The sequence below is a fragment of the Kogia breviceps genome, chromosome 3, assembly GCF_026419965.1.
Source record: "Kogia breviceps isolate mKogBre1 chromosome 3, mKogBre1 haplotype 1, whole genome shotgun sequence".
Lineage (NCBI taxonomy): Eukaryota > Metazoa > Chordata > Mammalia > Artiodactyla > Physeteridae > Kogia > Kogia breviceps.
In genome coordinates, this window is record NC_081312.1 from 41,300,694 (window position 1) to 41,313,749 (window position 13,056).

At 40.7% G+C, this 13,056-nt stretch overlaps 1 protein-coding gene across 1 annotated transcript in view; it reads right to left on the reverse strand.

The window, feature by feature from the left end:
• Window positions 1-13,056, reverse strand: part of PPM1A (protein phosphatase, Mg2+/Mn2+ dependent 1A) — a 140,222-nt gene that overhangs the window by 90,378 nt on the left and 36,788 nt on the right. Inside the window, exon 2 of the mRNA XM_067028400.1 lies at window positions 882-979. Within this exon, the coding sequence (XP_066884501.1) occupies window positions 882-960 (79 nt within the window). The 5' untranslated portion in view covers window positions 961-979. The remainder of the gene's footprint in view (window positions 1-881; window positions 980-13,056) is intronic.

Here is a 13,056-nt window from a genome sequence, read left to right on the forward strand (position 1 = left end):
AGTCAGCGGTAAACAATACATAGTCCTCCTCTCAAGGAGCTTAATCTAATCAGAATGCTAGTGTAGATTACCATAAGATATCTCATTAATTTATTTATCCATCCACACATTGATTTATCCATCATTCATCCATTCAACCATTCATCAACAAACATTTATTAATCACCCAACTTGGGCATAGCACTGCCTTAGCAACTTTGATCATTGTGCATCTACAGAGATCCATAAACTGTCATTGTGGGTCTGATCTGTAAAGATAATTTCTGGTATTCATTAAGGTAAAAAGAACATTTTATTAATACTTGACATGGGATAAGGAGCAGGTGGATGATCATAAAAATGCTCTAAGAGGCCATATAATGTGGCTAAGCGCCTGGATCTTGAAGTCAGATAGATTTGGATTCAAATCTTCAGGCAAGTTTAATCTCTATGCTCTTCAATTTCCTCATCTATAGATTGAGAATAATACCTATTTCACAGAGTTGTTGAAATTCAGTGAGGTGATATCCATATAGTACTTAGCAAAAAAGTGCTTATTAAATGCCATGATCCCATTGAAAAATCATTGAGGCAAATAGAAACAGACAAGACTGTATGGCAGTACTCCATCACTCCTTCCTTGTCTTCTTTACTGTCAAATTCAGTAACAACCACTTTGAAAACAAAGCATATGAAAACACACACCTGCACACACACAGTGCACCTACACACAAATTTGTGAATCCACAGGTAGAGTGGAGAGCCCTGACAGCCCAACTGGTTCATGTAACCTCTCTGACAAAAGGCTTTTTCCATTTTACTAAGGGAGGAGCTGTTCAGAGCACCAGTAGTAAAATTCAGTTGTCTAACAGAATTAGAATTCCATTGGTGAGATGCTTTACCTGGGACTGAGAAAGCCACCGGTTCACAGCCGGCAGTGTCAGAATTTTGCCACGTTTCAGTTGGTAGGTGCTTCAGCATAAGATGTCCTGGCTTCCACCTGATAATGATAAAATTGAGTGGAGGTTATATTTTCTGTGGGTTAACTAATACATTAACTTTCACTTGAGTAGAGGCTTTACAACTTGCCTGCACATTGGAATGGCTGTGGAGCTGTTAAAAAGTTTAGATGTCAGGTCTCATCCCCAGAGATTCTGACTTAATTGGTCTGGGATACAGCCTGGGAATAAGGATTTTTAAAGCTGCCCAAGTGATTCTAATGAGCAGCTAAGGAGAGAACTCCTGCCCTAAAGCCTAAGCTCCAGCTTAAGTCACAGAGGAGTTCCAATCTATATTGCATGAAGCAGATGGTGACTGTACACACACACACACACACACACACACACACACACACTCCAGTCACCTGCAATCCTGGTAACCTTACTGAGAAGACACAAGGTTTGTGTTTGGTCAGCAGGGCAGTAGAGTGCAAGGCTGAATGTTTCCATCTCACTGTTCGGCATCAGAAGAGGAGCTCAAGGCATTATCATTTTCAGGTTTTTCTCTTGAGCTACAATTACAAAAGTGCCATGAGCAACAGTAGCTGCTCTCAGCATGAGAAAAACCATCAGAGTCTCTTCACAGGCTGTGGTGAAGACAGGGCATATGGACTGTGAGGTCCAGATTAGTAGCAAGAGCTGGATAGAAGAGGTGTATGTTTGCTTTGGCTGTGGGAGCCATCTTGCTTTGGTCAGAGCTAGACATGGTTCTTTTTATGGTTTATAATGGGAAGCTGCTGATACTTGTTGGGGTAAATGCTACAGTGCAGAATCCAGACAATTGTGAATAGAGAAATCTCATGTGGGATACTCATTAGAAGCAGATTCCTGTGCCTCACCCTCTCTTCACATTGTGATTCATTAACTCTAGGACAGGGTCAAAGAGTCTGCATTGTAACAGGTGCAATAGGTGGTTTTTACGCAGATGGCCCAGGATTCACTGATGTTGGAGGACCCTAAGCAAATCGGTTGTCAATTATATTTGATACATTGCAAATATGAAGTTGCTTTTGAGTAGCATACAATCCAGTTGCTGTTAGAGGATCTGTGTGTATGAGTGTAAGAAACAAGGACCTTATAACAGGAGATAGGATATGATGACGGCCATACAGAGATGCAAACCAACATGTGGGCAGTGAAATGAAACAGATGTCACATTTGACTGAAAGGATTGCAAACACTTCATGAAGGAGGTGGTACTGAATTGGGTTTGGAAGTATGAGTAGGAATTCTATAGGTAGCAATGGGATAGAGCAGAGTATTGCTGTACCAGAGACATCAGTCATTTCCTGCCCACCCACAGTACCTTCTTTTTTTTTTTTTTTTTTTTTTTTTTTTGCGGTACACGGGCCTCTCCCTGTTGTGGCCTCTCCCTTTGAGGAGCACAGGCTCTGGACGAGCAGGCTCAGCGGCCATGGCTCACAGGCCCAGCCGCTCCACGGCATGTGGGATCTTCCGAGACCGGGGCACGAACCCGTGTCCACTGCATTGGCAGGCGGACTCTCAACCACTGCGCCACCAGGGAAGCCCCACTGTACCTTCTAAGGGAACCTGATCCACCTACAGCCCTAGCTGACTGGGCAGTATATCACGTGGTTTCACCTTCTGGTTGGAGTTGATTGGACCACATATATCCACTTGATTAGGGCTAGCTCACTTATAGGCTTGCCAGCTGTCTGTCCCTGATGTGGTCGGGCTCACAAAAATGTGCTCTTCTCTTGGGAGTAGGGAATTAGGAAACTGAGAGACTGAGTCACTTAAAAGCAAGGTCATGACGAGGTAAATTATTTGGAGTTATTGAGAATTATTTGGGGACATAAAAAACAATTCATTTTCTGGAGGATTTTAAAAATTATTATTCAGTATATTAAATTTATACAACTGTATTAAATAAGGTTTGATTAAGTAGGACAAACATAGGAGGATATTCTGATGATGGCAAGACAATCGGGAGGCCACTGTGACTGTCGAAGGAAGAATTAATTACAGCTAGCATTTATTTAGCATTTATTAGATGCCAGGCATAGTACTTGAAAAGTGTGATTAATGCCAACAACAACCCTATTGGGAAAGGCCTATTATTATTTCCATTCAAAATGGGAAATGAAGCTCAGAGCAGTTAAGCAATTTGCCCAAGGTTACAGCTTATAAGTAGTGGAGGCAGAACCAGAGTCTGAACCCAATATGCCTAATTCCAGAGCCTGTGCTTGGAACCACCACTTGATGCTCCCTTGACTGCAAACTGAGGGCCTCATGGCAAAGGTGACAATGGATACGGAAAGAATGACAGCAGGAGGCAGCATCCACTGCAGCACTGCCATGAGTACAACAGTGGAATGTAAGAGTGGAAACAGATGTTAGGGTTCATCTAGCACCACAGCCTCTCTATGGACAAGGCTGTAAGACCCTGAAAGGAAAACATTTCTTCCCCCATGAGCTCATCAGGCTACAAGAAAAGTCTTAACATGAAAATTAATGTCAGGGCTAAGGGAGAAGGAAGAATCAACAATACTTCTGAGGTTTGGCATCAGATTACCAAGAAAATAGAGGTTGGGGCAGACAGTGATGAGGTACTGACAGAACATAAAGGTTGAGATGTCCCATGGACTATAGGCTAAGTTTAAAGATTCACTGAAGTCAGAGGAAAGGTTAGATCATTGGAAACACCTTAAAGAGAGAAATGAAGAGCCAGGTCAGAGTGAAGGAGGATGATAGAGAAGGATCAGTGAGAGAGAAAGGAGGATATTCAGAAAGCATATGGTCACTAAAGACAACATAAGAGACATTTCATGACGGAGAGGATTTAGTTTCAAATCCTGCAAAGAGCTAAGGGAGGGTGCTACTGAGAATGGGCCTTTGCATGGTGATGAGGACAGGTTTCTTAGCAACAAACAATGCAAACCAACTCTGGCTAACTTCAGCAAAAAGAGGTGTATTGGAAGAATATTGGATAACTCAAGAGAACCAGACTGAGAACACTGGCAGGAAACCAAAGAAACTGGGGAATCAAGGAACATGGCTGGGGTCTTGCCCAAGAAATTGTCTGATGAAGACATTGCCACTAGCTTCCCCACTCTGAGGTATTCACTGCATTCACCAGAAACTTCAATGTCACCCCTCTTGTTATGACTAATCTCTAACTGACGTTGTTTTCTTGCTTCATGCTCTCCAAAATCAAATTTCCTTCTGCAATTTTGGCCAATCCTATTGGCCAAACCTAGATCATGTACTTACACTCTAACAGGGAGAAAGACAAGTCTGATCCTCTTCAACGTTCATAAAAGGCCAAAGAGGGGCTTCCCTGGTGGCGCAGTGGTTGAGAATCTGCCTGCCGATGCAGGGGAAACGGGTTCGTGCCCCAGTCAGGGAGGATCCCACATGCCGCGGAGCGGCTGGGCCTGTGAGCCATGGCCGCTGAGCCTGTGCGTCCAGAGGCTGTGCTCCGCAACGGAAGAGGCCATAACAGTGAGAGGCCCGCGTACCACAAAAAAAAAAAAAAAAAAAAAAAAAGGCCAAAGAAGTATGCATCCACCAATCCTCATGAATAGGAGAGTTCTCACATATGAAGCTGTTTCTGTGCTGAATATCCTGGAATGGCCGTCATATCATTTGGGACACTTGAAGCCATAATTTCAAAAAGGCTCTAGTGGCAAAGTCTGGTTAAAAAGTGAATGCATACTAAGGAAGTTTTTTACTATGGTATAAACTATTCCCCCAAAAGGGAGGAAATAGTTGAAGGAAGAAATTCTTTAGAATGGAGAAAGCCCAAGACAGTTTGTATGCAAGGGAGGAGGTATTCACAGAGAGAAAGGAGCAATATAGGTCTCATTTGCCCCCGGATTTTCAGCACCTAGAATGGGAAGAAGGAAGGAAGAAGAAGGAGCAAGAAGAGAAAGAGAGGGCCATAAGAAACAAAGATGCACAGATTTATGAAGTCTTCCCGGGAAGAGAAAAGATGCAGTTGATGTTAGGCACATATTTTTTGGGTTGCCATCACTTGAATTTGTGACTTTCTTCGGCAGCCCCACCTCAACACTGTCAAGAATGATCAAACTAAGAGACCTTTTCTTCCCTCTTTGCTTCCTGGTGCGCGAGGAGAGGGGTTTAAGCGCACCGCTTAAAGGAGCTCCAGAAACGGGCACGGAGCTGCCGAAGAGACAAGAGACTTTCTTGCCTCTTTGTTTCCTGGTGAGAGAGGAGAGAGGATTAAGGGCACCGCGTAAAGAAGCTCCAGAAACGGTCGCGAGCCACAGCTGTCGGCGCGGACACAAGAGATGGGCGTGGGACGCTAGGGCTGCTGCTGCCGCCTCCAAGAAGCCTGTGTGCGAGCACAGGTCACTCTCCACACCTCCCCTCCCGGGAACCTGTGCAGCCTGCTGCTGCCAGAGTCCCAGGATCCAGGGACAGCTTCCCTGGGAAAACGCGCGGCGCGCCTTGGGCCGGTGCAGCGTCACCGCTGCAGGCTCGCCCCGCATCCGTGCCCCTCCCTCCCCCCAGCCTGAGTGGGCCGGAGCCCCCGAATCAGCTGCTCCTTTAACCCCGTCCTGTATGAGCGAAGAGCAGACGCCCTCGGACGACCTACGCGCAGAGGCGGGGCCAAGTCCAAAGATGAACCCCAGGAGCTGTGCGAACAAAGAGGAGAGGGGTACGTCTCTCCCAGCAGCCTCAGAAGCAGCGGATTAAAGCTCCACAATCAACTTGAAGTGCCCTGCATCTGCATCTGTGGAAAACCTGAGTAGAGAGCAAAATATCCCAAGTTGAGGAGGTGGACTTTGGGAGCAAGATATATTACTATTTTCCCCTTTTTTTCCTTTTGTGATCGTGTATGTGTGTGCTGCTGTGTGAGATTTTGTCTGTATAGCTTTGCTTTCACCATCTGTCCTAGGGTTCTGCCCGACCCGTATTTTTTTTTATAAAATTTTTCTTCTTAATAATTATTTTTTATATTAATAACTATGTTTTATCCTACTTCATTTTATCTTCTTCCTTTCTTTCTTTCTTTCTTACTATCTTCCTCCCTTCCTTCCTCCTTTCCTTCCTCCTTTTCTTCCTCTTTTCCTTCCTTCCTTTCTTGCTTTCTTCCTTCCTTTTTTCCTTCCTTCCTTCCTTCCTTCTTTTCATTTCTATTTTTTCTCCCTTTTATTTTGAGCCGTGTGGATTAAAGGCTCTTGGCACTCCAACCAGGCGTCATGGCTGTGTCTGTGAGGTGGGAGAACCAACCTCAGGACACAGGTCCACAAGAGACCTCCCAGCTCCACACAATATCAAATGGCAAAAATCTCCCAGATATTTCCATCTCAACACCAAGACCCAGCTTCATTCAAGGAACAGCAACGTACAGTGCTGGACACCCTATGCCCAACAAACAGCAAGACAGGACTACAGCCCCATCCATTACCAGAGAGGCTGCCTAAAATCATAATAAGGCTACCAACATCCCCAAACACACCACCAGACATGGACCTGCCCACCAGAAAGAAAAGATCCAGCCTCAACCACCAGAACATAGGCACTAGTCCCCCCAACCAGGAAACCTACTCAACCCACTGAACCAACCTTAGCCACTGGGGACAGCCACCAAAAACAACGGTAACTACGAACCTGCAGCCTGAAAAAAGGAGACCCCAAACACAGTAAGATAAGCAAAATGAGAAAACAGAAAAACACACAGCAGATGAAGGAGCAAGATAAAAACACACCAGACCTAACAAATGAAGAGGTAATAGCCAGTCTACCTGAAAGAGAATTCAGAATAATGATAGTAAAGATGATCCAAAATCTTGGAAATAGAATAGACAAATTACAAGAAACAGTTAACAAGGACCTAGAAGAAATAAAGAGGAAGCAAGCAACGATGAGCAACACAATAAATGAAATTAAAAATACTCTAGATGGGATCAATAGCAGAATAACTGAGGCAGAAGAACGGATTAGTGACCTGGAAGATAAAATAATGGAAATAAATACTGCAGAGCAGAAGAAAGAAAAAAGAATGAAAAGAAGTGAGGACAGTCTCAGAGACCTCTGGGACAACATTAAATGCACCAACATTCAAATTATACGGGTCCCAGAAGAAGAAGAGAAAAAGAAAGGGACTGAGAAAATATTTGAAGACGTTATAGTTGAAAACTTCCCTAATATAGGAAAGGAAATAGTCAACCAAGTCCAGGAACCACAGAGAGTCCCATACAGGATAAATCCAAGGAGAAACACGCCAAGACACATAATAATCAAACTGTCAAAAATTAAATACAAAGAAAACATATTAAAAGCAGCAAGGGAAAAACAACAAATAACACACAAGGGAATCCCCATAAGCTTAACATCTGATCTTTCAGCAGAAACTCTACAAGCCAGTAGGGAGTGGCAGGACATATTTAAAGTGATGAAGGAAAAAAACCTACAACCAAGATTACTCTACCCAGCAAGGATCTCATTCAGATTTGATGGAGAAATTAAAACCTTTACAGACATGCAAAAGGTAAGAGAATTCACACCATCAAGCCAGCTTTACAACAAATGCTAAAGGAACTTCTCTAGGCAAGAAACAGAAGACAAGGAAAAGACCTACAAGAACAAACCTGCAACAATTAAGTAAATGGTAATAGGAACATACATATCGATAATTACCTTAAATGTAAATGGATCAAATGCTCCCACCAAAAGACACAGACTGGCTGAATGGATACAAAAACAAGACCCATATATATGCTGTCTACAAGAGACCCAATTCAGACCTAGGGACACATACAGAAGGAAAGTGAGGGGATGGAAAAAGATATTCCATGCAAATGGAAATCAGAAGAAAGCTGGAGTAGCAATTCTCATATGAGACAAAATAGACTTTAAAATAAAAACCATTACAAGAGACAAAGAAGGACACTACATAATGATCAAGGGATCGATCCATGAAGAAGATATAACAATTGTAAATATTTATGCACCCAGCATAGGAGCACCTCAATACATAAGGCAAATACTAACAGCCATAAAAGGAGAAATTGACAGTAACACAATCATAGTAGGGGACTTTAACACCCCACTTTCACCAATGGACAGATCATCCAAAATGAAAATAAATAAGGAAACACAAGCTTTAAATGATACATTACACAAGATGGACTTAATTGATATTTATAGGACATTCCATCCCAAAACAACAGAATACACATTTTTCTCAAGTGCTCATGGAACATTCTCCAGGATATATCATATATTGGGTCACAAATCTAGCCCTGGCAAATTTAAGAAAATTGAAATCATATCAAGTAACTTTTCCAACCACAGCGCTATGAGACTAGATATCAATTACAGGAAAAGATCTGTAAAAAATACAAACACATGGAGCCTAAACAATACACTACTTAATAATGAAGTGATCACAGAAGAAATCAAAGAGGAAATCAAAAATTACTTAGAAACAAGTGACAATGGAGACACGACGACCCAAAACCTATGGGATACAGCAAAAGCAGTTCTAAGAGGGAAGTTTATAGCAATACAATCATACCTTAAGAAACAGGAAACATCTCAAATAAACAACCTAACTTTGTACCTAAATCAATTAGAGAAGGAAGAACAAAAAACCCCCAAATTTAGCAGAAGGAAAGAAATCAAAAAGATCAGATCAGAAATAAATGAAAAAGAAATGAAGGAAACAATAGCAAAGATCAATAAAACTGAAATCTGGTTTTCTGAGAAGATAAACAAAATTGATAAACCACTAGCCATACTCATCAAGAAAAAAAGGGAGAAGACTCACATCAATAGAATTAGAAATGAAAAAGGAGAAGTAACAACTGACACTGCAGAAATACAAAAGATTATTAGAGATTACTACAAGCAACTCTATGCCAATAAAATGGACAACCTGGAAGAAATGGACAAATTCTTAGAAATGCACAACCTGCCGAGACTGAACCAGGAAGAAATAGAAGATATGAACAGACCAATCACAAGCACTGAAATTGAAACTGTGATTAAAAATCTTGCAACAAACAAAAGCCCACGACCAGATGGCTTCACAGGCAAATTCTATCAAACATTTAGAGAAGAGCTAACACTTATCCTTCTCAAACTCTTCGGGAATATAGCAGAGGGAGAAACACTCCTAAACTCATTCTATGAGGCCACCATCATCCTGATACCAAAACCAGACGAAGATGCCACAAAGAAAGAAAACTACAGGCCAATATCACTGATGAACATAGATGCAAAAATCCTCAACAAAATATTAGCAAACAGAATCCAACAGCACATTAAAAGGATCATACACCATGATCAAATAGGGTTTATTCCAGGAATGCAAGGATTCTTCAATATACACAAATCAATCAATGTGATGCACCGTATCAAAAAACTGAAGGAGAAAAACCATATGATCATCTCAATAGATGCAGAGAAAGCTTTTGACAAAATTCAACACACATTTATGATAAAAACCCTGCTGAAAGTAGGCATAGAGGGAACTTTTCTCAACATAATAAAGGCCATATATGACAAACCCACAGCCAGCATTGTTCTCAATGGTGAAAAACCGAAACCATTTCCACTAAGATCAGGAACAAGACAAGGTTGCCCACTCTCACCACTCTTATTCAACCTCGTTTTGGAAGTTCTAGCCACAGCAATCAGAGAAAATAAAGAAATAAAAGGAATCCAAACAGGAAAAGAAGAAGTAAAGCTGTCACTGTTTGCAGATGACATGATACTATACATAGAGAATACTAAGGATGCTACCAGAAAACTACTAGTGCTAATCAATGAATTTGGTAAAGTAGCAGGATACAAAATTAATGCACAGAAATCTCTGGCATTCTTATACACTAATGATGAAAAATCTGAGAGGGAAATTAAGAAAACACTCCCATTTACCATTGCAACAAAAAGAATAAAATATCTAGGAATAAACCTACCCAAGGAGACAAAAGACTTGTATGCAGAAAACTATAAGACACTGATGAAAGAAATTAAAGATGATACAAATAGGTGGAGAAATATACCATGTTCTTGGATTGGAAGAATCAACATTGTGAAAATGAGTCTACTACCCAAAGCAATATACAGATTCAATGCAATCCCTATCAAATTACCACTGGCATTTTTTACAGAACTAGAAAAAAATATTTCACAATTTGTATGGAAACACAAAAGTCCCCGAATAGCCAAAGCAATCTTGAGAACGAAAAATGGAGCTGGAGGAATCAGGCTCCCTGACTTCAGATTATACTACAAGGCTACAGTAATCAAGACAGTATGGTACTGGCACAAAAACAGAAATATAGATCAATGGAACAGGATAGAAAGCCCAGAGATAAACCCACACACATATGGTCACCTTATCTTTGATAAAGGAGGGAAGGATATACAGTGGAGAAAAGACAGCCTCTTCAATAAGTGGTGCTGGGAAAACTGGACAGGTACATGTAAAAGTATGAAACTAGAACACTCCCTAACACCACACACAAAAATAAACTCAAAATGGGTTAAAGACCTACATATAAGGCCAGACACTATCAAACTCTTAGAGGAAAACATAGGCAGAACACTCTATGACATAAATCACAGCAAGATCCTTTTTGACCCATCTCCTAGAGAAATGGAAATAAAAACAAAAATAAACAAATGGGACCTAATGAAACTTCAAAGCTGTTGCACAGCAAAGGATACCATAAACAAGATGAAAAGACAACCCTCAGAATGGGAGAAAATATTTGCAAATGAAGCAACTGACAAAGGATTAATATCCAAAATTTATAAGCAGCTCATGCAGCTCAATAACAAAAAAACAAACAACCCAATCCAAAAATGGGCAGAAGAACTAAATAGACATTTCTCCAAAGAAGATATACAGATTGCTAACAAACACATGAAAGAATGCTCAACATCATCAATCATTAGAGAAATGCAAATCAAAACTACAATGAGATATCATCTCATAACGGTCAGAATGGCCATTATCAAAAACTCTAGAAACAATAAATGCTGGAGATGGTGTGGAGAAAGGGGAACAGTCTTGCACTGCTGGTGGGAATGTAAACTGATACAGCCACTATGGACTATGGAGAACAGTATGGAGGTTCCTTTAAAAACTACAAATAGAACTACTATACGACCCCGCAATACCAATACTGGGCATATACCCTGAGAAAACCTTAATTCAAAAAGAGTCATGTACCAAAATGTTCATTGCAGCTCTGTTTACAATAGCCAGGAAATGGAAGCAACCTAAGCGTCCATCAACAGATGAATGGATAAAGAAGATGTGGCACATATATACAATGGAATATTACTCAGCCATAAAAAGAAATGAAACTGAGTTATTTGTAATGAGGTGGATAGACCTGGAGTCTGTCATACAGAGTGAAATAAGTCAGAAGGAGAAAAACAAATACCGTATGCTAACACATATATATGGAATTTAAGAAAAAAAAATGTCATGAAGAGATTAGCGGTAGGCCGGGAATAAAAGACAGACCTACTAGAGCATGGACCTGAGGATATGGGGAGGGGGAAGGGTAAGCTGTGACAAAGTGAGAGAGTGGCATGGACATATATACACTACCAAATGTAAAATCGATAGCTAGAGGGAAGCAGCGCATAGCACAGGGAGATCAGCTCTGTGCTTTGTGACCACCTAGAGGGGTGGGATAGAGAGGGTGGGAGGGAGGGAGACACAAGAGGGAAGAGATATGGGAACATATGTATATGTATAACTGATTCACTTTGTTGTAAAGCAGAAACTAACACACCATTTTAAAACAGTTATACTACAATAAAGATGTTAAAAAAAAAAAAGAATGATCAAACTTTTGACTGAGATTTTGAAGACCCTCCTCCCCTGACTCAGCACATTTTCTATTTCTTTTTCTTTTTTTTTCCTTCTCCTGTTGATTTTACAATAGGCACCATGGCCTGATTCTCAATCCAGTCTAGCTCAGCCTGCAGTCCATGAACTGAGCATAACACGTGCTAATTTACTCTTACTTTATGCTGCTACTCTTTGAGTGGGACCAATAGATCTGCCCAGGTGCCATCCACATGGTCTTGGTTGGGTTTCTCTTATTCTCCAGCTCTCATTTATTAAGTCTGGCAAGGTTTAAATGTATAATAGGCAGGAAGAAAATGCAGCTAAGTGACCCAGGAAGAGACTACACCCAAGACTGTGTGTGCAGCACAAAGGGGAAGGGCAGTCATTGGTCTCAGAAGCTCTGAACCAGATTCTCTCATGTGGTCCAAGATAATCAAGCCTAAAAAAGTACACTTGTCTCCCTAACTCATTTGCACCAAAACAATCTTAAGGCAGATTCAATTATATGACAATGAACACCGAGCACATAGAGCTTCACTCCTCTGTTGCGGTAGTCTTTTCATGTACAGTTTTCATGTTCTAGTATCTTGATGTCTGATGCTCCTAGAAAGATTTCTTTAAGATCTAAAGAATAAAAGATGCCCCTAAATTTGAGAATCTCTGAGTACCCTATTAACCTAACAAATGTTCTATAAACTGTGAGATGCTATCAGGAACAATAGGAGAAGTTTAAAATGATTCCTGATAAAAGCTGAACACAACCAAAAGTCATGGCAAAGGATATAAACAAGAACCAGAGATATTGAAATATGTAGTAAAATTTAATATGTGTGTGATTTGGTTTAGCAAATATTTTCTTAAGAAATTAATACTTTGGGAGCAATCAGTTCAAGGATAATGTATAATAGAAAGAAATTGTAATGACCTAAATGTCCATCAACTGGGTTTGTTGAATAAATTATGGTACAGCAAATATAGTGGAATACTATGGAACGATTAATAAAGTTGATGGAGTGTTACATCTGTTGACACAAAGAGGTATCCACAGTATTATGCTAAGGACAAATGCCGACGGCAGAACAGTGTGATACAATTTTGAAAAATCTGGAAGAGGCCCACTACAATGTGTAGGTTGAGAAGAGAATCTTACTTTCTTCATTTTCTATGTCATTGATTTTTTTTACAGTAAACATTCATTACTCTGACAATCAGCAGAACCACTAAAATTGTTCCACTCACAACCCCATAAAACAAAAAGAAAGAAAAAGG